The sequence below is a fragment of the Zalophus californianus genome, chromosome 6, assembly GCF_009762305.2.
Source record: "Zalophus californianus isolate mZalCal1 chromosome 6, mZalCal1.pri.v2, whole genome shotgun sequence".
Classification (NCBI taxonomy): domain Eukaryota; kingdom Metazoa; phylum Chordata; class Mammalia; order Carnivora; family Otariidae; genus Zalophus; species Zalophus californianus.
In genome coordinates, this window is record NC_045600.1 from 52,656,618 (window position 1) to 52,682,462 (window position 25,845).

Here is a 25,845-nt window from a genome sequence, read left to right on the forward strand (position 1 = left end):
TTTCACTGAGTCTTTAAGGAGGTGGCTGGCCTTAATATCTATATAAGACTCAATCTAGTGGGTTAGAAGAATAAGCATTAGTTTTTGCTGTGCAGTTGGTCACAAGGCCATGACTGATATTTTCTCCCTCCTCTACATTCTAGAGTTCTCTTAGCATTTGGGTGGAGGTAGTAAGCCTGCTTGGGATGGTGATACAGACAGAACTTCATCCCTGAGGGGCCTGAACCCTTGGTTGTCTTTTGCTTTTATTAGGTATTGGTTGCTGCAGTTGTCCATTTGCTCTTATACCTGGATAGGAAAACATCAGAAAATGTCAGCAAGTGGATGTCCTAGGTACCGATGTGCCTTGCTATGCCCTTATTTATAACCAAGAAGCAGCAATTTTGGTCCCTTATGATAATCAGAATTCAGGATCTACAACATCGTAACATTTTTGCTGCCTGCTGGGCCACTGGCATAAGGATCTCAAAGTGATCAGGTTGCTAATTGTAGTTTCAGATTCAGTGCAGTCCTTGCCATGCTGCCTGGTGGGAGTACCCCCTTGCCCCACCCTGCCAACCTAAGAACCAAGACCTCTAATCAGACAGCCCAAGATGGTAGGAAGTAAAGCGCATATTCTGCACATGGAGTCACTGGGAGTGACAGAGAGTGGCCCAGCACCACATCCACTCCTTGGTTCTGTACCCATGTATTCAGCTATTGGGTCACAGATCTCTATATTAGTCATAGGTTGAACTGCTTGTGCTGCACCTGGAGGACAGTACCCCTATCTTGCAGGGTATCATCCCTGAATTAGTACCTTAGCTGAACTTTAATAGGGTGTTCTATTATTCCCATTAGTCCTTACTTCCGGGGGAATCTTAGCTCATATAGAACACTCCCCTAAAGATGCTGCTGAAATCAGGGGTTAGGCTGAGAGAATGTGACTCAGGCTTCAGAGGCATCTGCTATAGGGGAGAAATGTTGGTATTATTTAAAATGACCATAAAAGTTGTGAAGGCTGCTTTAATTTTTGCCTCACAGATAATTTTTTTCTGGCTTTATTGAGGTATGGTTGACAAAAAACATTGTATATATTTAAGAAATACAACGTGATGTTTTGATATATGTATATATTATGAAATGATTACCACAATCAACCTAATTTATCTATCACCTTACATATTTACCTTTCGTGTGTGTGTGTTAAGAACACTTAAGATTCACGCTTGGCAAATTTCAAGTGTATTATTAATACATTATTATTAACTATAGTCACCATGCTGTACATTAGGTCTCAGAACTTACTCATCTTATAACTGAAAGTTTGTAACCTTTGACTAACATCTTCCTTATCCCCCAGTTGTTGGTAAGCACCATTCTACTCTCTGTTTCTATGAAGTTGACTTTTTTGGATTGTAGTATAAGTGAGATCATGCAGTATTTGTCTTTCTGTGCCTGGCTTATTTTACTTAGTATAATGTCCTCCGGATTCATCCATGTTGTCCAAGATTTCTTTCTTTTTCAGGGCACAGTGATATCTATTATTTCTGTATATGATGAATGGATAAAGAAAATAGATATACTTACCCCATTCAATACCACACTTTCTTTATCCATTCGTCTGTTGACAGACATTTAGGTTGTTTAGGTTGTTTCCTTATCTTGTCGATTGTGAATAATGCTGCAATGAACATGGGAGTGCAAATATCTCTTTAAGATACTGAATTCACTTCCTTTGGCTCTATGCCCAGAAGTAGGATTGCTGGATTCCACAGAAGTTCTCTTTTTAATTTTTTTGAGGACTCCCCATACTGTTTTCCAGACTATCTATACCAATTTACATTCACACCAACAGTGTTTAAGGAGTTCCTCTTTACATCCTTGCCAACACTTGTTGTCTTTTGACTTTTGGTAATAGCCATTCTAACAGGTGTGAAGTGATATCTCACTGTGGTTTTGATTTGCATTTCCCTGATAATGAGTGATGTTGAGTCCCTTTTCATTTGCTTGTTGGGACTTTGTATATCTTTTTTGAAAAATGCCTATTCATGTCCTTTGCCCATTTTAAAATCAGATTTTTTTTTTCTGTTGAGTTATAGGAATTCCTTAAATAATTTGGCTGTTAACTCCTTATTGGATATATGGTTTGCAAATATTTTCTCCCATTCCATACATTGCGTTTTCATTTTATTGACATGTGGAAGGGGCATAGGAGCTTTCTGGGTTTTCTTTTATAAGGGCACTAATCCCATTCATGAAGGTTCCACCCTCATGACCTGATCACCTTCCAAAAGCACCACCTCCTAATATAATCACATTGGTGGTTGGGATTTCAACACATGAATTTTGGAGGACAAAAACAGTCAATTGCAAAATTTTAACTGAAACTAGGTAATATAAATGCCAGGTACGTTGTATTTACCCCTCAAAAAAAAAAAGGAGGAGGAAGAACAAGAAGAGAGTGACTCGTTTTGAAGTTGAAACTTCAACCTCTTTCCTCTCTCCCCACCTTTTGAAAAAACTGTTCATGCTTGGAATTTACCAAAGATGCACAGGCCCTAAATGGAAAATCTGAACATATGTGTAATATCTGAACGAACTTACAGAATTTTTTTATTTACTATATATCATTTGCATTAAAAAATGTCTACTTTCTCAATCTTAGAATAACTAATTTGTGCTTAATCTGGTATTTATTACTGTGGACATTTTTTTCTTATTCTCCTTGTGCTCTCTGCTTAGCAGTGTGGTGTTGCTGAGAGGTTAAATAAGCAGAAAGACAGCAACGTCAAGGTCGAGTCGAGTGTATAAAGACATAACATACCCAGAAGAAACTGAATCCATGATACATTTGATGTTGCATGATCAGCAAGCACTCCACCTTCCCATGCCTCTTAACAGTTTTTTTCTGATTAACTATTTTCTGATCACTTTGTTGGATAACAATAGTACTTAAAAATATATGACACTATACAAGTGTAAGATAATATTTTCCCAGTACACTATATGAAAGAATTGGAAGACAGGGGAGAAGGTGGTTGTTAATATGCTCTTAGGCCAAGAAGGAAGTTGAATTATTTGACTTAGTCAGAAGAAAAAAATGTTATTTAAAACTGCAGCTAACCAATGGTACCTGTTTCTGTCCCACGGGAGTGGCATAATTTTCATATTAGACTTTTAAAGAACAGTGTTGTCTACCATCAATGTTAGTTTATTAGCTCTGAGGTCCTTTGTCCTCCAAACCTTCAATTAAGGATGACTCTCCTTGGTGGTAATGGTGTTTTGAAGAAATTTAAGGAAAGGGCTGGTTCCAAATCAGGGAATGAATGGGGAGATGAAATTTGAGTGAGACAGTTCAGGAAATCAACTGTAAGGCAATTGTGAGCTTATGAGCCCCCAGGAATCCTGGGAGGCAGTAGTCTTCCCTTTAGACGTGGGATAAGAGTTTGAAACCATTCTTATACATTTCAGAGATCAGAGTGACCTCAGATGATATCCAGTGACTCTCTTCTGTGTTCCTAAACCGCCTTTCAATTCTGATACAGGAGCTATTTCAGTTGAGTGGAGCATTAAATGCAGAACTCTGGCCAGAAGGAAGATCAGGAGCTTTCAGATTTTGTCAATGAACACAAGTATTTAAATACATTCTTCTGTATTCATACAATGATAGCTTCTTTATAACATTATGTTAAATGAAATGATATTAAATATCATTTTTTAAACAGATTTATTTATGTATTTATTTTAGAGAGCGTGCCCACATGGGGGGAGGGGCAGAGGGAGAGAATCCTCAAGCAGACTCCCCACTGAGGGTGGAGCCTGAGGCCACTGATTTCATGACTCTTAGTTCATTTTTTTTTTTCAAGATTTTATTTTTGCACACGCATGCACATGAGACAGAACATGCAAGAGAGCAAGAACGAGCATGAGCACAAGCAGGGGGTGGGGGAGGGGCAGAGGGAGAGGGCAGAGGGAGAAGCAGACTCCCGACTAAGCAGGGAGCCCGATGCGGGGCTCGATCCCAGGACCCTGGGATCATGACCTGAGCCGAAGGCAGATGCTTAACCGACTGAGCCACCCAGGCGCCCCTAAACATAATTTTTATAAATAGTTTTTAAAAAATGCAAGTGATTCATAATTTGACTGATCTAGCTACTTGTTATTGAAAATTGAGTAAACTTCATTGTCTCTACAGAATTCTGGATCATCTTTTTTATTCAAGTCATTAATAGAGCTTGCCTTTGCAGCAAACTTTTACTTTTATTGTCCTCTCCCCCATCTCTTTTCACCCATTTATATCTTTTTTTTTTTTTTAAGATTTTATTTATTTATTCGACAGATAGAGAGACAGCATAAGCAGGCAGAGTGGCAGGCAGAGGGAGAGGGAGAAGCAGGCTCTCCGCTGAGCAGGGAGCCGGACGGGGGGCTCGATCCCAGGACCCTGGGATCATGACCTGAGCCGAAGGCAGACGCTTAAACGACTGAGCCACCCAGGCGCCCCCACACCCATTTATATCTTGATCTTTATATCCTGCAAGTCCCATGGTTAATTTACTCACCCTTCTATTTCAGATTTCTGGGAAAATACATACCTTTTCCTTCAAAACACCCTTACCTTTATTTTTTTATTCAGAAGCCATTTCTATTTCCTATTGAGGTAGGAGTTCTTTGAAAAGATTACTCTAGAATTTCACATGTTTTCTGTTTTACCTTAAGGGTACTTGAATTTGTCTTAGATTGTCAGTTTTCACAGTCTTAACCATGCTGCATGTCATGGGCATGTTGCTATGTCTCTAGATGGCAGTACAGGACCATCCAAGAAGCTCACAGACTTCCTGCTAGACATGCACAATTGGTGTTCCTGCTTCTGTAAGTGATGACCTTCACTTACCAATGATAGCGTCTTTAACTTACATTATTTCCCCTTTTGACCCAGTCTTGAAACATCTGATCACTAATTATATCTGGCATCAAGTTGAAATTTGTAAAACACCAAGGTAGCTACAGGGGGCTAGATCATGTTTAGGGTGCTACAAAGTCTTACTATCCATGAAACTTGGCATTCTAATAATAATAATAATTAATAATAATAATAATGATAAAGACAGCCTAGAATTTTAAGAATTCCTGTTCTTGGATTGACACATTACTAGGGCACCTAGTATAAAAATTGAATGTTGTACAGCACTTCAAATTAGCACCGCAAGTCTAAATATTCACAATCCATAGGTAGCATTTATTGTTGTTTCCCAGCTAGCACCGATCATTACTTATCTTGGGCATTTCAATGTTTTGCTATTATGGGGCACTTTATTATGAAGGCAGATTCAAGAAGATTCTAGTCAATTTGCCACCCTTTCCTCTGCCCTGCCTTTAAATCTCCTGACATGTGCCTGTGACCCTTTGTTGGTGAGTTTGACTCCCTTATGAGCCACTTAATTTTGCTTCTTTTCATGACTTCAGCCTGGATCTTTAACACTAGACAGCCTCTTTGGAAATGCATTACCCTGGCCTTGAGGGGGATAAGAAGTGGGAATTTGTATTCTCAGTGCAAATCCTTCATTACTCACAGACAGTCAACCCAAAGCCTCTGCAGCAAGGCTTTAGTACTGTTATCAGAGTGACTGATGGGGGCTGAACGCTTGAAAGGTTGTGGATTGTCACCTGAATCTGTGTGAGTTCCTTTGCATTCCCCCTGCCACCATTCTCATTCAGGCAGGGGTTATTGGCTATGCTTCCTTGCTGTGTTCCTTCTTGCCTTAAGCCCTTGCACAGCTTGGTGTCTCTTTATAATTCACAATTCTTTAGTGCCTCCCCACTCCCAAATGAACAGTCCAAATTCTCTAGCTACCCTGTTATGATGTAGCTCCAAGATGTTTTAAAGTTCTCCATAATGTGTTCCCTAGAAAATTGGACTACTCAGTATTCCTTGCAGAAATGCTATGCTTTTCAGTCTCTGGACTCATTCTCACCCGGTTTCCTATCTCTGGAATATGCGTTCCCCTACCTCCATTTCACACTCTTGAGATCTTACCAATTCTTCAGAATCTGGCTGAAATTTCACTGCACCTACGAAATGTTTTTCTGTACTCCACACCAGAAGCAGTCTTCTGTTTTTGTAGCACCTATAATGCTTTGTTTTTGTCACTTTTACAGCATTTGTAATGCTTTTTATTGGTTATTTGTTCATATGTCTTATCTTCCCTGCTGGCTTGCAGGCTTTTTTTTTTTTTAAAGATTTTATTTATTTATTTGACAGAGAGAGGGAGAGGCACAAGCAGGCAGAGCAGCAGACAGAGGGAGAGGGAGAAGCAGATGCCCTGCTGAGCAGGGAGCCTGATGCGGAACTCAATCCCAGGGCCCTGGGATCATGACCTAAGCCAAAGGCAGGTGTTTAACTGACTGAGCCACCAAGGTGCCCTGGATTGCAGGCTTTTTAAAGGACAGGGATTTTATCATATTATTCTTTTTGTTTATCTTAATACCGAGGACAAAATAGGCCAACCCAAAATTTTAAGACATCATCCCACTTTTGCAAAAGTATATGTACATAATTGATGGTAAATGAGACTTTTTCTGTTATTATGGAATTCTGGCTAAATCCTAAAGCTGAGGACAATGAGCAATAAGTACCCCTGCATTTTCAAGAGACGTAATATGCCAGAGAACTTGCTGTAAGATGCTGGACCAGCCCAGCCCAGCCCAGTATCCATCATTATCATCAGCCTATTTAAGTAAAACCTGGACATATATTATGAGGATTCTTTGGAGGGAGCTTACAGTAGTTGAGTCTTTGAATCTTCTCCAAAAGCCAAATAGAAGGAGACATGAGAGGTCCCCTCAGTGAGGCTGAAAGCATACTTATAATAGAGGGAGGCTGGCATTTTGCTCCCCTTTTGGGTGTCTGCTGAACAGCACAAATGCACAGATATGGAGCATGAGAAGTTTTATGAGAGAACTAGATACCTATGGTCAGGACTTTGGGGCCAAATTTAAGGAAGATCAAAACTGGCTACTGTCTCTCACTTGGACAATCCTGACTTTGAGAGGCTACTTGAAAGTGGGCAGTAGTGAGGATGGGCAGGGACACAGATTTGTGAATTCTTTGAGCCAAGAGAACACTGAGGAGGATGTTAATGGTCTTGAAAGTGTCTTCCCAAAGAGGGTGCTTACTCTGGGGAGGGAGTCCAGTAGAAAGAAACTGGGTGAACCAACAGAGGGTAGATATGGGGGGAGGGTTAGTAACCTAGAAAGTATTGTTGGTGTCATATGCACAGAGGTGGGCAGATGTCTCTAAAGAAGTATGAGAACAATGCTCTTCACTCCATGAGAGAGAACTAGAATTTTGTTGACTTCCATGACAGTGGGTAATTAATACAGGGCAGCAGCTAAGTAAAAAAGGCCTTTGTTCTCATCCCTCCTGCTAGTCAGATCCAAATTCTTGGTTAGAGCCAGAAGGAGGAGAGAGGAGGTAAAGCATGGAAGGTAAAAGAACATAACAGTCTCCTTCCTCTGCCTTTGTGACCCTGTAGGTCTCTAATCCTTGGATCATTTCTGAAATTTGAGAGAGGATCAACTGTTCTAATAGGTGAAAGTGACTGGCAAAGCAGTCAAGATGTCTAGGGGGAGGGGAAGGGAGAACTGCTAGAACCAGTTTGAAGGAGGTGGCACTAAAATATGTATTTTTTTCTGATTGTACCCTACCAGGTTTTGCCCATTAAATAAAACATTATACATATCTATGTATTTATCATGGGATCACACATGATTTAAATTTCTTACTTATCTAAATTTCCTAATTTTTCTAAAATGAATGTGTATTATATAAAAATATGTATAAAATAATTTGATTTTAAATAGGAAATTTGAAAAACAAAAATATTTTAGAAAAAAATAAACTTACACAATTATTTTCAAACACAATTGCAGTAATATTATTTATACGACTTTGTGTCCTGCTTGTATAATGTAGCACCCTTCCATGACCTTCTTTTTTTATTTTTTTAAAGATTTTATTTATTTATTTGACAGAGAGAGACACAGCGAGAGAGGGAACACAAGCAGGGGGAGTGGGAGAGGGAGAAGCAGGCTTCCTGCCAAGCAGGGAGCCCGATGCGGGGCTCGATCCCAGGACCCTGGGATCATGACCTGGAGCCTAAGGCAGATGCCTAACAACTGAGGCACCCAGGCGCCCCCTTCCATGACTTTAAATATCCTGGAAAACATGAAGGAGAAATTATAGAGGAAATAGAAGGCATTTAACATCCTTACTGCTGGATAGTTACATTAGTTCCAGCTTGTGCTATGGTTATCTCCATATAATAAATCCTATGTTTTGTATGCTTCTCTGATGTTTGCCTTTAATCTTTTAGTATTTCCTTCCTTCCTTGAACACTTATTATGTATCAGTTACTATGTTATTAGGTACCAGTTATATGGATTATAACTGTTAGGAAGAGGTGGGCGTGGCTCTCAAGAGCTCACAGTGTAATGGGGAGAGAGATAACCTTAAAGAGAGTATATTAGCATTTTGTATGAGTGATGATAGTGATATGAACAGAACTTTATGGGAAAGCATTCCTAACCTGGCCTGGGAGGGCGTTTGGAGAGGTGAGCAAGTGGTAAGGCACAGGATATGTATGGGATAGGGTGGTGAGGGAAGGTAGAGGAGGGAGAGAGTATAAGTAAAGCCAGGGAAGTTAGAAACAATACTGTCTGGGGTATGCAGATGGGAAAGAAGAGGATTATAAAAACCCCACAGTTAAATGATAATGATAAGGGATCTACTTTATAGGGTTGTTCTGAGGATTAAATGAAACCAGATAAATTGCTCAGCAAGATACCTGACAACAAACACTCAGATTTAGCTAATACTTCCATTATTATCTACGTAATTGTCCCTACTCTGTGTGTATACTGTATGTTACTAAAATCAGGCCCAGCTCTTTCTCGGGCCTTTTTTTGCATGGCCATGTGGAAATCCCCATCGTCACAGGAAAGCCAAGGCATGCACAGCTTGTCCTGTGTACCCAGCACTGTTCTAAGTGTTGTCTACGCACTGAGAGTTTAGGTGGCCAGGCGGCCTGATTCTAGAAGCCATGCCCCAACCCCGACAGGATAGTCCCTTGCCACACATTCTTACTCTGTCTTCTCAGTTCTAGAGATAAAACTGTCCAATACTCTCCTTCCAGAGGGGGCTGATTGGCACTGACTCAGGTCTACAATCTGACTTTGGTGATAATGAACATGAATAAATTAAGACATTATTAATTCAAAACTGGTAAATGCATCTCTGACTCAGGTCCTGTGGATGCTGAAGTCTGACCTCTCATCTTCTTCCTTTCTTCTTTTCTTTTCTTTCTAGATTTATCTATTATTTGAAAGAGAGAGAAAGAACAAGAGCAGGAGAGCATGCATGAGCAGGGTGTGGGGCAGAGGGGGAGAGAGAGGGAGGACTCTGTGCTGAGCATGGAGCCCAACACGGAGCTCACCTTACGACCCTGAGATCATGACCTGAGCTGAAACCAGGAGTCAGACCCTGAACTGACTGAGCCATCCAGGTGCCCCCTCATCCACTTTCTATTTCTGACTTTATAAGGTTTCCTGGACCTTTTAGTGTCCCTCATTTAATAATTTTATTGTCCTTATTTACTCCTCCATAGTGATTAGCAATAAAAATCTTTAAACTGAATCCATTTTTGTCAGGGGGAGCAATACCATGGGGATCTAGGAAGACAGGGTCACACTTTGCAGATGAACTTGAGGAGATAGCCTCAAAAAAGAGTAGATAGAGCAAGTGTGTTGGACGGAATAATGGCCCCCAACAAAGAGATTTGAATATGCTATCCTGCTGACTTTGAAGATGGAGGAAGGGACCCCTGAGCCAAAAAATGCAGGCGGCGTCTAGGAGCTGGAAAAGGTAAGGAAACAAGATCCTACCCCCTAGGGGCACCTAGGTGGCTCAGTTGGTTAAGCGGCTGCCTTCGGCTCGGGTCATGATCCCAGGAGCATGGGATCAAGTCCTGCATTGGAGTCCCTGCTCAGTGGGAAGCCTGCTTCTGCCTGCCTTTCTCCCTGCTCGTGCTCTCTCTCTCTCTCTCATAAATAAACAAAATCTTAAAAAAAAAAAAAATCTTTCCCCCTAGAGCTTCCAGAAGTAACACAGCCCTGCTGACACCGTGACCACTCACCACACTTAATAAGACCCATTTAGGACTTCTAACCTCCAGAATTGTAAGAGAATAAACTTGTTAGTCGTAAACCACTCAATTTGTGGTAATTTATTATAGCAGCAACAGGAAGCTAGTACAGCAGGTGAGAGGAAGATGTAGCAGCAGCATGCAGGCCCAAGGCTGGTCACAGACTCGGGCTGGAGCGCGTTTCAGGGGCTTGTTCAGCGGGAGGCTCCTGTGCACTCCACTCCTTCCCACTCCCTGCATGACAGTGTGCATTAGCATTGGGCATGACCCAAAGATCTCTGAACCTGGCAGACACGTTGGTGAAAAAGCTCTGATTGGTGCAATAGAACGTAAGGGTGAAAAGAGGTGTGTAGAAATATTTTGTCAAGAAAACAGTTTTGTGATAAGGAAAATTATTTGTATTATCGAATAAGGCAGAATTACAAAGGAAAGCATTATGTTTATATAGCAGTTTGTAATTCATGTAGCATTTTCAAAAACTTCAAAAATTCACTCATTTTCAAAAATTCACTTATTTTCAAAACATTTCAGAACAACTTTTCATGGTAGCAATGGGCAAGAAATATTATTATCTTTCTTTCATGGTTGAGGCAACTGTGAGATACAGAAATAATTACATCATTTGGCCAGGGTCACACAGTTTCTAAATGACAGCTAGAATTTGAACTCAGGTCTTAATGTCTTTTAAATCCAGGTCCTTTTTGCATTACCCCTTGCTATATCAGGTGAATACTATAAAACCCTAGTTTTAGTTGATAAAAACGCTAGTTTATTTCCCCAGGAATGACACTATCAAAGTAAGGGATTTTTTTTTTTAGATTTTTATTTTATATATTTGAGAGAGTATGCCTGCAGGAGAGCACAAGTCGGCGGGGGGGGGGGGGGCAGAGGATGAAGCAGGCTCCCCACTGCATGTGGCTAGATCCCAACCCTGAGATCCTGACCTGAGCGGAAGCTAGAACTTAACCAACTGAGCCCCCCAGGTGCCCCAGAAAGGAATTCTATATATTTGTGTGCACAAATTGGAGACCACATAACACTCTCCAGCTCCAACTTCTAGCAATATTTCTCGATATTTTAAACATTTTGTTATAGTGACCACAGTCTATGAAATTACAACTTTTTGTGATTTTTTTTTGAAGATTTTATTTATTTATTTGACAGAAAGAGACACAGTGAGAGAAGGAACACAGCAGGGGGAGTGGGAGAGGGAGAAGCAGGCTTCCTGCGGAGCAGGGAGCCCGATGCAGGGCTCAATCCCAGGACCCTGGGATCATGACCTGAGCCGAAGGCAGATGCTTAACGACTGAGCCACCCAGGTGCCCCATAACTTTTCGTGATTTTAATATTGTTAAAACAGTTTATAAGAGGAGGTACGCCACTTGGCTGGTCTTATTGATCCAAAATTTGAACGCCTCTTCCCATTCTCACTATTTATTTTAGGAAATCAATGATTTGTATACCTAAATATAAATTCCAAAGATATTCTGAGATTTAGGAGAGATTTGGTAGAATGATGACAGAGACCTGGGCCACAAATATTTAATTCAGAATATTTAAAAATAAACTACAGTAGTAATTATGTATCTAGAATAGTGTTTCAAACGTGAATAGTTTAATCAGCTATATGTATTATTTATATAGTTTTGTAATATTTATATAATAAATAAATATATGCATAATATATTATATATAATATTATAGTATATCTGCCAAAGATTTTTCCCTTTTAAGTGTTTTATTTGTAAGGCTAAATTTGGAACATGATTTAGAGAACTGAAGTAATTCATCTTTTAAAAGGGAACGGAAAAATCTCACTCTTGTAACATGAGTTTTTAAGGATTTAGTATTATTTAAAAATCCCTTCATTACCACTGAACATATTTGCATTTGAGAGATGAAATGTAGGTGCAAGCCTCCTTGTTAAGCTATTTGTTATCTTCTGAGGATTACTTCTCTAATACCAGCTAGTTTCATGCTCTTAGCTTTAATGTTCAACCTAATATAAAACTGAACTCAGAAAGACATCCTGATGTTATAGTCCTAAATTTTTACTTGAGACCAAGGTTTCCCAAATTGTGAAGTTATTAGAATTACCCAAAATACTCGTTAAAAATAAAGTCCACCTTGTCCCCGATCAGAATCATCAGATGGTAAGGTCTAGGAAACTATTCTTTCAGGGTCCTGATGCTTTTTATCATTAGGCAGTTTTGAGAAATTGCTTGATACCAGTGATACCTATACCGAGTATACCTGGGGAACTTATTAAATGTATGTTTCTGGATTCCATCCCCAAGTACCCAGATTTTAAAATATGTGAGTGGTCCATTAACAAGCCCTCGAAAAAGAGGCTGGGAGTGTCAAGGCTCTGGGTCAGCAGAATGGGGTCTGTGGTCATCAGAGATCGACAGCTTGTCAAACTTGGAAATCCTGGAGAGCAGGCAAGTGCTGAAATGACATAATAGGAAAGAGCCTCAAGCCAGGAATCATGGCAGATGGATCAATTGTCAGTAGAATTACTCTCTGAGCAGAAGACAAGAGCCTGACTCTACCATGAAGTCCATCTGAACAAAGATGGTGATTTGTATGCCTATTAGGAAAGTGGACTCTGCGGGTCTGGATTTGCAGAGTAAGCAGCAGGGTAATTGCAACGGGTGAGGAATCAAAATAAGTCTAATTGCAAGGAGGTTGAATACTGGTTAGAGAAAGGGAGGAAGCTATAGTTTCTGGTGGTTTCTGATAACCTAGACTTCCTTAGTCCCCAAGTATCTTCCTTTAGAACACTTCCCCAAAGCATGGTCTTCAGTTGCTTTTATAAGCCTCACCGAGGGTAGGGGGAGGTTGTTTGTTATAAATGCAGGTTTCTGGGCCCTACCTTAGATTGTTGGATTAAAAGTCTGTAGAAGTGAGACCAGGAAATAACATTTTAAATAAGCTTTTGATGATTCTTATACATACTAAAGTTTAAAACTTATGACCTTATCAGAGGTCCTGAAGCCTGAAATATGTCCAGACAGGCATTTTACTGGTAAAAATGCAAACCCACTGGGAAGGATGATACATTAAATAGAATATCAAACATTAAATAGAATATCAAACATTAAATAGAATATCAAACATTAAATGAATTAGCTCTCTGGAGGAAAAAGGAGCTGAAATAGGAATTTAATTGGGGGAGAAGGAGGAGGAAGTAAATGAAAAGTAAAAGCAAAGAAACCTTCCCGGTTGGGTCTGAGTCTGGTTTTGCATTTATGTGGGGGAGAAGTATTTAGGGGGATAGGAAAATTGGAGGCTTTGTTTGCAGATGGGTTTCAGCAGCACCTTCGACACAGAAGCATACTGGTGTGGCTGGGACAGAGCAGTTGAGTGTTTCTATTGTAAAATGAGATGATTTTTATGGGAGCATACAAATGCTATCTCTGAAAACTTAGGGATGTCCTCCAGTGTTTCTTAGAGTGCCTAAATGACTATTATAGTTTTATGATTGATTACTTCAAAGACCCCTGGAACGTATTTCACTTGCACACTTAAAGGGTACTCTGGTTTTAGTGACTAGTTCTTTTGAAATAAACATTCTAGAAAAGTGAGAGAATTTTAAAATTCAAGCCCTGTAGTTTGTGGATATATTCTAGAAGATAATCCAATGATCCTTTTTCTATTTCTACCCTCATGAAACAACCATTGGATCTTAATTTGGCCTCTTCAATGTACCTAGCATTCTGGGCAATCACTGGTCCGCTTCTCATTGTAAATTATTAAATTGACATCTTGTGTTGCAAGTAGTACTGTTGTAAGTTTGATATCTAGTGGGCATGAGTCTAGGGACTCATCACTTTTGGGTAACCTGTTAAAATTGAGTTTACTGATTTGTAAAGCAAATGATCAATTTCTTCTGATCTTACCAAGATGTAGATGTCTTGTGTCAGGACATCTACCTATCAGGTTAAGGCCATTGTATTAGTTATCTATTGCTGCATAACAAATTACCGCAAAAATTTGGTTCTTTATTTTATTTTTTATTTTTTATTTATTTATTTATTTTTAAAGATTTTATTTATTTATTTGAGACAGAGACAATGAGAGATAGAGAGCATGAGAGGGAGGAGGGTCAGAGGGAGAAGCAGACTCCCTGCCGAGCAGGGAGCCCGATGCGGGACTCGAATTTTTATTTTTTAAGAGAGGGATGGGGAGGGGCCAAAGGAGAAGGAGAGAGAATCTTAAGCAGGCTCCACACCCAGTGCAGAGCCCTTTAGGGGGTGCCATCTCATGGCCTTGAGATCATGACCTGAGCTGAAACCAAGAGTCAGACCCTTAACCGATTGAGCCACCCAGGTGCCCCATTTTTTTTTTTATTCTTTAAACAATAAACATTATCTTACAGTTTCTGTGTTTCAGAAATTCAGAAGCAGCTTAGCTGGATGAGTCTAACTTGAGGTTGCAATCAAGATGTAAGCCGGGGGGCGCCTGGATGGCTCAGTGTTAAGTGTCTGCCCTCTGCTCAGGTCATGATCCCAGGGTCCTGGGATTGAGCCCCGCATCGGGCTCCCTGCTCAGTGGGAAGCCTGCTTCTCCTTCTCCTACTCCCCCTGCTTATGTTCCCTCTCTCACTATGTCTCTCTGTCAAATAAATAAATAAATAAAATCTTAAAAAAAAAAAAAGATGTAAGCCAGGGCTGCTGTCATATAAAGACTTGATGTTGGCTAGAGGATTTACATTCAAATTGGTGTGTTCATGTGGCTGGCAAGTTGCTCTTGGCTAATGGTGGTAGGCCTTAGTTTCTCCTCATGTGGACCTCTCAACAGGCTGCTTGAGTGTCTTCATGACATGGCATCTGGCATCTCGCATGGCTAGTAATCTAAGAGAGAACAAAGCAGAAGTGGTAATGCCTTTAATTTCTGCATTATCTGTTACGCAGGCAAGCCATGAGTCAAGGTGGGAAAAGACTTCCTAGGGCATGGGTATGAGGAATACCAGGAGGCTATGATTACGGGGGCAATCTTGGAAGCCTGCCTATCATACTACTGATATTGCAGTATCACAAGTGACATATTTATTATATTATACTTACATAGTTTATGCTTTTTAAAATTAGAATCCTCTGGGGCACCTGGGTGGTTTAGTCGGTTGAGCATCTGCCTTTGGCTCAGGTTATGATCTTGGGAGTCCCGGGATTGAGCCCCGAGTCAGGTTCCCAGCTCAGCAGAGAGTCTTCTCCTTCTGCCCCTTACCCGGCTTGTGCTCTCTCTCTCTCTCAAATAAATAATAAATACAATCTTAAAAGAATAAAATTAGAATCCTATAATTTCTCAGGCTCCATATCCAAAAGAAAACCTTTGCTTTTAGTTTCTTATAGTAGGTTCACTATTTCTTTTTTTTTTCCCCCCTTGGGAATTTTTTTTCCTGGCTTTTGAGCTGTGGAGACCAGATGGACAGTTTTTGGCAGAAGGAAAATCATAATTTCTCTTATTTAAAATCATTTTATGATGAAATACTACATTTAGGCTTTGTCTAAAAGTCCCCTGGTTGTGTGTCTTTGAATCCTCCACTTTTCATTTTGTTTTTGGCTAGCAGTGAGACTCCATGAATTTAAAAAATCAAAAGAAATATTTTTCAGCCTTCATGTAGTACAATTTTTAAGCCTATAAATACAGTTTATGTTTATGCATGTCTTCTCCAGTTGTTCAAATAAGAATATTTATGTAGTGTTATTTCTATACTCTCAGGAATGTATTATAGAAATTATCATTGAAGAATTCATTGTTTTTCTGACAGTTATGTCTTTGCTGCATCATTCTTAGAGGAAATCTTCTTGACAGCAGTATTTGTGTTCTATGTCTGGAAATATCTATAAAATATATTCAATTCTCTGAATATCTCAAAGGAAGAGTTGCTGTGATATTTTTGACACAAATATTTCACATTTCTGGCTATGGCAGCAACTCCACAGTGAATATATTTATATGTAAGAACAAAATACCTCAAACATTGGATGGTGACTTCTAAAAGGAAAGATCTTTACCCTAATTTGTATTTTTTAGCTTTAGAAACACATTTTCCCCTGCAGGTGTGGTAAAAATATAACTTTCTCACTGACCATTTACAGGTAGCAAAGAATTATGATCCCTTAACTTAGTCTCTATGCTTGCTGACTCAGACTTTGTAAATGTTACTGGGAGAGGTAAGACAGAGGCCTTAGAAACTGTTGCTGTGAATCCAGGAAGATGCTCATTGAAGCACTGAAGCCAGAAGGTAAATTGTTAGAGGCCCAAGCTCTTATGGACAGCAGGATGCTTATGAAATACTGGGCAAAAAGTTAATTAGGCAAAAGTCATTAAAAGACTTTGGGGGGCGCCTGGGTGGCTCAGTTGTTAAGTGTCTGCCTTCAGCTCACGTCATGATCCCAGGATCCTGTGATGGAGCCCCATATCGGGCTCTCTGCTCGGCGGGGAGCCTGCTTCTCCCTCTCCCACTCCCCCTGCTTGTGTTCCCTCTCTCGCTTTCTCGCTCTCTGTCAAATAAATAAATAAATAAAATTAAAAAAAAAAAAAGGTTTGGATTGTAGTGACATTAATGTGATTCCTTGGACAACTTTGGTGGTAATTAGGATATAGCATAAAAAATTAAATGAAATATTTTCATGTGACTCAATATTTGGAATGTAGAAATACATAGGATTTAGGAAAAAGAGTTCAAGAGAAAATTTAATGTTCTTATTTAACAGCTGAGCGTGATGTACTTATAATTGAATTGATAATCTCAAGTCTGTGGACCGACTAAGTTGAGAAATTGATCACAGATTAGTGAAAAGAATGTTAGAAGAAGTTTCCTAAAATAGCCTCTTAACTTTATAGCTACTCCATGGTATGTGGCTGAGTCTTAACTAAAATATTTTTCCAAACAATTCTACCTGGACAGGAGTTGAAGCAACAGATTCACCCCTAAGCTCAAGTTTCTCTTGGGCCCTTCCCCAACTGCAATTTGGATGCAGTCTGAAACCATAGAGGAGCAGTATCTTTGGAGTCAGACATGGTTGAATCTGGTGTCTGCCACAGCTAGTTCTTGGGAAAGTGACTTAATCTGACTGAGTCTCAGTTGTCTCATCTATAAATGGAGGATAATAGTACCTACTCAAGGCCAGCTATGTAATTCATGGGAAACAGAGCTAAAAGAAAATACCAGGCTCTTTGTTCAAAAAGTAGGAAAAAAATGCTATTTTAAAAGTATGGGTATATAGGGGCACCTGGGTGGCTCAGTCGTTAAGCGTCTGCCTTCGGCTCAGGTCATGATCCCAGGGTCCTGGGATTGAGCCCTGCATTGCATCAGGCTCCCTGCTCAGCGGGAAGCCTGCTTCTCCCTCTCCCAACTCCCCCTGCTTATGTTCCTGCTCTCGCTGTGTCTCTCTCTGTCAAATAAATAAATAAAATCTTAAAAAAAAGTATGGATATATATAAAACTTTTTTCCTGTATAAATATTTTATAATTTATAAAACATAATGGTGTAATCATTGCAAGTACAGAAAAATTAAAATTTTAAATTATTAGCATGAATTTTACCATTCATGTTTATATTGTATAATGCCAATTTATATTTACAATGTATAATTGTAAATGCAAATATAAGGGCATTTAACTTGTGTGTGGAATCTTTGGCATTTCATAGCTCATACATGCATATGTATTTCATTCCTAGCAGAAGAGTAGGGGAAAATATGCACAAAAATAACTTTTTAAAACATTTCTTTACATGTGCATATTCTACCAACACTGTCTACCTTCAGCTTACTGAAAAGAAAGGTAGGACTGGAATGAACCCAGCAATGGGCTGCCTTATCTTGCCTTTTTTACTGTGTCATCATATTCAGCATTATGGGTACTGGGAAGTAGCATGACCAAAAAAGGATATGATAGGATTCCTTGGTTGTTCATGTTTCTTAGAATACCATTACCTTCTTTTTTTGTTTTTCTTTTTTACTGATAATCTGTTTTATTTGAAGATTACCTTCTTGAGTTTGAGTCATTGTTGATTGAATTTCTGGAATCTGAGGGATGTAGATTTTCTTGGGGATATCAAAATATCCTAGAAGACTCAGTTCTAACATGTATTAAATCAGCTGAGTCTTCTTCAGCTTTGAGGTATTAAAGAACATAAAGAGTATATCACTGGTTTGTTATAAAAGGATATAACTCAAAAGAAACAGCCAAATGGAAGAGATGTATAGGGCAAGGCGTGGGGAAAGGGGGCAGAGCTTCTATGCCCACTCTGAGTGTGCCACTGTCCCCCTTTCACCACCTGTTCACCAACCCAGAAGCTCCAGATACATTCTTTTTGTGCTCTAAGTAAGTTGGCATTCAGAAGGGTAAAGCATAGACCCTCTGATCTGTTAGTGACCCCACTTACTCAGCCATAGACGTGTTGTATGGAACAGAATATAGAATTCTGGTGGACCCATTATGCATTGGATTTCAGTAGACTCACAGTGAAATAAGCATGTTACGGAAGCCATGAAGGCTATATGTGAATGGAGGAGCAAGTTACTACAGACACATGCATGTCTTTACTCTGTTCATATGTATCCTCCATTGTCCGACGAACTTCACTTATAAAACATACTCTCAAAAATAAAATTGTTAAGAATTTCATGATGGCAACAGCAGAGTTTCCAAATGAGTGCAGGGCCCTTCTGAGAACAGGGCTCTATGTGATTGCACTTGTCATGTGCCCATGAAGCTGGCCCTATACCTACTTAATAACATCGTAAATTCCCTAGTGGAGTACAGGATAGGTGCCCAATAAATGTCCTTCCATTTTCTTACAGAAAACATTAAATTCCTTTAGAATAGACATACATATGGGCAGGACTCAGAATCTTGATGTCTGAAGGGCGATGAAAACTACCCACGTTTGACCTATGAGTTTTTCTAAGAGCAAGAGTTATAGTGTGCCTTTGCAGGTTCTTGAGAAGCCAACTGAAATGCTTCTGCACTTGTGTCCTGATTCTGCTGCCACAATTGGCTTAGTACATGAGACAAAGGGATGGCTATTTGCTGTGATTTTCAGAGCCTTATAAATTCTCTTCTCCCCCTCCAATCTCTCTCCACTGTTCATTTGCCACAGTGTTTCTGAGTTCACCATTAGAAATTCATTCTTCTGGGTTAAAGTGGCATCCTATTTTAAAACGCTGTAGGTAAAACTACTGTGTAACTGAGCATAAGTGGTTTTGTTCAAATCACTTAAAGAATTTAGAAATATTTCTATTTCTTATGGGAAGCATTTTGTCTCTGACACTCACTCATTAGTGGGCAGAGGTCCCTCAGGGCCTCAGCTAGAAGCTGTAGTTATAAATCCAACCATCCTATTTGGGAAAAACATCTGAAAATACTAATAAACTTGGGAAGGTAACAGATTAATCAAATAACCTCAAATTTACTATATTGTGTTTTTCTGTGCCAGCCCCTACCTAGGGGCTTTACAATTGTGCTATCATTTATTTCTTGCTATAACCATTTGAGTTCGATTCTTTTTCTTATTTCTATTTCACAGATAAAAACCTGGCATATGGAAGGTAATATTGATCATAAGTGGCTTGATTAAAAGTGGTTTATTAGAGTGTTATTCAGTTCTTGCCACGATAATTCAGGACCAAACCATCCCCCAAAGCCAGTGTTTTACAAAAACAGACATTTCTGTATTTATATATTTTTGATCATGGGCTGTGGGTTGGATATGGTTCTGCTGGATTTGGCTGGGATCAGTTGCATTTACATCTGCTATCTAAATTTTCTCATTCTCCTTGGACCAGCAGCTACCTGGAGGCATTATTTCTTCTCACGGCAAATCACAAGAGCACAAAAGCAGAAGCCAAACTCTGCTAGCACATTTAAGGTCTCTGCTCATGTCACATCCACTAACATTCATTGGCCAAAGTGAAGCTAAAATCAAAGGGGCAAGAAAGTATATTTTACCCATGCTGGGAATACAAAGGGATGTGGCAAAGGGTGTGGATATATAATCCTAATACAACGGAACACTTAGGGCTAATAATCCAACCAACTTCTGGTTGGGAGTAGGATATCGAGAGAATATGAATCACAGTGTGGGGAGAGGGAGGGAGATAGAGAAAGTTAATTACGATGCATGGTGCACAGTGTGACAGGTCTGGCACAGAGCAGCAGGAGGGGTTCAGACCAGGTGGTGGGCATGCTAGAAAGGAAAGTAGCGCCCTCTCCTCTCCTCTTTCTGAGTCCAAGCCAGATTGTCTACTTTGCAAATTTATTTATGGTTGTCCCAGCAAATAAGGTGACCATTCAGAGAGAAAAATGGCCACATAAGACCTCAAGGTCCATTTTGAACTATTGTATTACACAACCCAGAGGAGTAGTAGGTTAGGGTTTGTGGTCATTGCTTATTCCAGCAGATTTTGTGATGTTCATTAAAATTCTGAATCTCGCTCTCTCTTCCTTGGCGCTGCCTGTGGAGGTGGCAGCCATCTGTTACTGGGCATCATGGCTGCCCTCAGACCTCTGGTGAAGCCCAAGATCATTAAAAAGAGGACCAAGAAGTTCATCCGGCACCAGTCAGACTATGTCAAAATTAAGCGCAACTGGCGGAAACCCAGAGGCATTGACAATAGGGTGCGCAGAAGATTCAAGGGCCAGATCTTGATGCCCAACATTGGTTACGGGAGCAACAAGAAAACAAAACACATGTTGCCCAGTGGCTTCCGGAAGTTCCTAGTCCACAACGTTAAGGAGCTTGAAGTGCTGCTGATGTGCAACAAATCTTACTGTGCAGAGATTGCTCACAATGTCTCCTCCAAGAACCGCAAAGCTATTGTGGAAAGAGCAGCCCAGCTGGCAATCAGAGTCACCAATCCCAACGCCAGGCTGCGCAGCGAAGAAAATGAATAGACAGCTTGTTGTGCACGTCATATTTGTGTTAATAAAACCATAAAACCAAAAAAAAATTCTGAATCTCCTCCCTTGTAGCACAAATAATATTTTAAGTAACTTCCCTAAAAAATCCCACTGTTCATAGCAATGAGGATGCTTCTTAATTTAAGGGCTATATTTTGGATCAGAGTCCAACCTTTGGTTCCTTTGGGGTTTTGACAAGACTGTTTCTGGGGAAGAACTACCATGTTATTGTCCTAGTTGCCATGGACATTATGAAGTTATAATAAATTAATAGCATTTTCAAACATCTTTGAATTTATAGCTTGGGGAGATGGTCTAAACTTTTCAGAGGAGGGGCTGAGATTTGTAAGAGGGGTCAGAGCCAGATGATAAATGGCTTGGGAAGCCATGGTAAAAAGTTTGGACTTTATGTAGAATTACTAAGGGAAGAAAAAAATGGAAGTGAAATGACAAGACTGATTTTTTTTTTTTTTTTTTTAAGAAGGATGGCTCTGATAGCAGAAGGGGGAATGACTTTGAGAGGAGACAATGGATGGGAGGAAGAGACACTGATTTGGAACTTACTGTGATGTTTTAGGCAAGAGACGGTAAGAGCAATCGCATTCTCATTCTTGGGAGCACCCGTTTCGGATATCCTTTTGAGACCATCTGTTCTGAACATTCTCTAGTACTTTCAATTCTAAAACAACAAAATTCTAGAGGTACCATCTGATTTACAGATTGATGCTATTTTTAAAAATGCTTCCTAAAATGCTTGACAAAAAGTAGGTGCTCACTGTTTGCTGAATTAAAGAAAAATAATTGAGTTCTGTAAGCAAACTGTTTGCTTTCTCTCTCTTTGGCTGATTTTTATAGAAAAAAAAAATAGACCTTGTAAGTATACCCAAGAAGAAAGAAGCCTTAAGTCTATAAGGGGTATTAACTTTTTGTCTGTAAAGGCCATATATTACCCCTATGCCAGGGAAGGGGGCAATAGTGTGCTGTGCCAAAGGCAGAGTTGCTGTTAGTTGGTCCAGCACACATGGAACGCTACATGGAGCCCTTTAATTCAGGCTAAAGCAATATATTCCACACCATACACAGGGCGGAGTGTGGCAGAGAGTGAGAATGGACCTTCTCTTTTTAATACAACTTGTTCAAGGGTCTGTGGCCAATGCAGGAATGTAGCAGAAAGGTCTCCTCCTGGGTCCTTTCCCTCATGTTTAAAAGGCAGTCCTCCTCATACTTGGTAGTGCTATCCCAGCTCAGTGATCCAGCTTTGCCCTGAGACTCTTATGGGTCCAGCGTACAAATGCTGTGGCTACACTGGATTAAGGTCTGCTAAAGGGTGCTCACTATCTCTTTATATATAAAGGTTGTGGAGTTCCCTTGTAGATATGGTCTCCCATTTCAAAGGGTCTCCTGTTCTATCAACACATTTCCTCCTTACTTTTTATCCTTTAATGTGAGTGTCTGTGTCTGTTTCAACTACCCCTGGATTTGACTGATTAATTTTATATTGGATATTGTGGGCAAGTAGTAGACTCTGTGCCCCAATTTGGGACTTTGGTGGGTCTTGGGGAAGTTGTAGTTGTGTTCCTGCTTCATCACCTAGCATCGGATTGGTTTTGGTGTCCTTTTCTGAACAAATTAAGAACCTAGTCTTATGGAGTAGCTCCACAAAGGTTAGAGGAGTATTGTAAGGTATCGCCTTGACAACTCTGTCCACATGTTTGGCTGTGCTGTAGAAACTGAAAAAGGGATTCTAACTGATGAACCTCCGAATGTCAGGTCATCATTCAATAACTACTGTTTTATCTAATCCTGTGGCAAGACCCGATCTCTCTGTATAGCTTTTGGCCCTGCTCCTGGGTGCCATTTTCCCCCTCACAGTTGTTGACCTATCCCAATAGCTGTCTCATACGCTGCTTGGGTGAGACTGCACTCTTCTGGCCCTTTGTCACTTTCCCTAAAGCGGAGGTCACTGGATATGACATATCAGGAAATGAAAAGTGAAGCCAGGGGCTTCGCTCTTCATGGCAGCTTTGTGTGTGCTGGGAAATATTCCAGTGTATTAACCTATGCACCCCAGGGATCATCTCATCAAATTCTTTCACTTATGACCTAAAGATCTTTCTCTTCCCCTGATGCAGTCAGGTAGACACGGGTCACCCAGAAACCTAGGATGTAAACACTCTGCCATTAAGCTAGAAAAAGTTGATGGTTTAAGGAGAAATGATTTGAAAGCATACTTGTGGAGTTTTTTTCTTCCCAGTAAAATGTTGTTATTGGTAGGGAAGAGTAGGAGAGGGACAGGAAGCATGCAGGTGAGTATATAAGAGGTAATGCTTCTGAGACAAGACCAAATGCTTCCACAGTTCATTCCTTAGGATGTAGTCAAAAGACTTAATGATGTTTCCAGTCATTTATGATCATTTCTGCTATTACTGGTGCCAAACCAAATGCCTTTGAAGAAAGCTATAGTTTTTCAATTGGTAGGGCCAATCTTTTCAATGTGCCTTCCTCCATTCACCTCTGAGGTAAGGGTGACCATTTTGGGTTTGTACACTTCATGGCTGCTGAGGATACAACTCAGGGGGGGCAATGGTATCAGGCTGTCAGTTGTACTGCCTTATGCTTGGGGACTCATCAACTTGATCATTCCAGATTGTTCCCCCTTTCTTTCTGGTTGTGGCATAAATAGCCAGAGGTTGGGGCTGGTATGAATGATCATTTGTATCTAGGTTGCTACATCCATTTGATAACAAATTCTGTCATATTTTTCTTCTTTACTGGTTTAAGGTTGTATACTTCTGACTTAATTTATCACTGTTCTTTTACTACAATAATAACATGCATAAGTCTAGGGATGATTATTATCATAACTCTATAACTCAGCTCTCCCAAGCTGTTGCTAGTGCAGCCAGTTTAAAGAATGTGTTATATTAATCTTACCCATGATGATCCTCTTTTTTAGACAATATGTAAATAAAAGAAACTGTCCTTGTACAGAAAGAGGAGGCTACAGACATTCTTGAGATAGAATAGTGACAGGAATGACAAACTCAGAGGAAATAAACCTATAGTCAAAATAAGATCAAATGCGTCTCTTATCAACCAGTGGATTCTTTCAGCTGTGTGGATATCAGGCTTTTCAATACCAACTGAGTACTGGCTAATTGTTCTATGGACTTATGAGATAGATCATTCCTATTGAATGAATCGCCTATAGCTTCAATGGACTGTATCTTCTTAAAAATGTCTAAAGTGTTAAAACTTGTATTAGAGGTAATAACTCCCCAAAGAGTCTTTTGAGGGATACTAATCCTATTCATAGGAGTTGAATCCAGATGATCTCAAAAATTATCCCGAACTTTGTAAATAACATAGCAGAATAAACATTTAAGTTGTTTAACCCAAATTGTTGCAGATGAAATAATTACTTTGCATTTTCTTTTGGCCAACCAGTGGGGAATCTATACCATTACTACCACTTTATTTCGTACCTGGATTAATCACACAATTGTGTGAAGAGTGATGAAACAATCTGTAAGCAAAATTAAAAAGAAACCTGACCATCTAAAGTAGACTTTGAGGAGTTGTTGAAACTTGTTTTCTTGGTCCATTCTGGGAAACCATAAGGCATGGTTTAGAGTGCTTTTTTGTAGTACTTTAGTTATTCTTGTTTTCTTTATAGTAATGTTATGTTTATTACCCAGAATCCTGAATTCTTCTATGTACCAATCTCCTAGCAGATGATCCAAAACCGAATGGAGGTAAAATCATGCTGAGAAATATACTGGAAATCTGGTCTCTGCAAATTAAACATCTTCCAAGAGAATCAACCACAGTGGAGAAGGTCTGGACAGTTTTGATAATCTTTCCTGCAGCTTTGGCTGAGAGAGGATCAAAAGGGGATTGAGAGTTAAAAAAAAAAAAAAGTCTCCATATGATAACCCTATGCCATGGTTATGGTTAGAACCGGTTTTAGATCTGTGTAATTAATTATTGACAATGATGACTAATGGGTAATGGCCTCACTTCAGTCAACAACTTCTAAGACTGACCTTTCTAATCAACACAAAATATACTTTTAAGGCTGATGTCAACTTATCTCTGTAATCAATAAACATTTCCTAAGAATGCTGTAGCAGTTTTCTCTCCCTGAATAGCATAGCTCTTCATTACTTAAATAAATGTCAGATTTATCACTGTACTTGTGGTTTTAGATTTTAAATAGCGGGTCTCAGTCTTTGACAGGGGATATGAGACAAATACTGCTCATAGGATCATTGGAAAATGATGGGATAAGGAAATCACATATGAAGTATTTACTCATGGCAATAACTTCAGACCTTAAAATACAGAGGCTGTTTTTCCTTTCTTTAGGATCATTTCCCACTCAAGATCTCTGAGGACAAGGAAATGCCTAGATAGGATGTAGACCTTGCCAGGATGAGAAAATATTGTTGACACAAATCAAAAGAATATATCTAAGGCCAGTGGATGGAAGATGGCTATTTCTATGGCAGGAAAGAGTTATGGAACATTCATGTTAGGTGCTTTAGGTTAGGTTTCCACAGTCTGGTGCAGGGAGAGGAGAATTTTCTACTTGTCCCATCCTGTCCCAAAGTTAGCCCCTCCCCCCAAATTCTCTTGGAATTAGACGTATTTAATATAGGCAAGGGTGCTAGATTCTTGTCTCTGAGCTCTCTGAGAGGCAGAACATATAGGTATAACCAACTGGGAGGGGAACAGTAGAAAATTGGC

At 39.8% G+C, this 25,845-nt stretch overlaps 1 protein-coding gene and 1 long non-coding RNA gene across 4 annotated transcripts in view; both read left to right on the plus strand.

Annotated features, from left to right (window-relative positions):
• The window catches only part of LOC113910296, a 55,559-nt gene extending 30,361 nt beyond the window's left edge, over positions 1 to 25,198 (plus strand). For 2 of the 3 annotated variants that reach the window (XR_003515996.1, XR_003515995.2), the window contains 2 exons: positions 21,578 to 21,683; positions 24,828 to 25,198. This is a non-coding gene — a long non-coding RNA (uncharacterized LOC113910296). The remainder of the gene's footprint in view (positions 1 to 21,577; positions 21,684 to 24,827) is intronic. The other variant, XR_003515997.2, reaches the window with a different exon arrangement.
• Positions 20,686 to 21,142, plus strand: LOC113910295 (60S ribosomal protein L32-like). The gene has a single exon (XM_035728235.1). The coding sequence runs from the start codon at positions 20,686 to 20,688 to the stop codon at positions 21,088 to 21,090; it is 405 nt and encodes a 134-aa protein (XP_035584128.1). The 3' UTR covers positions 21,091 to 21,142.
• Positions 25,199 to 25,845: the final 647 nt, after the last annotated feature.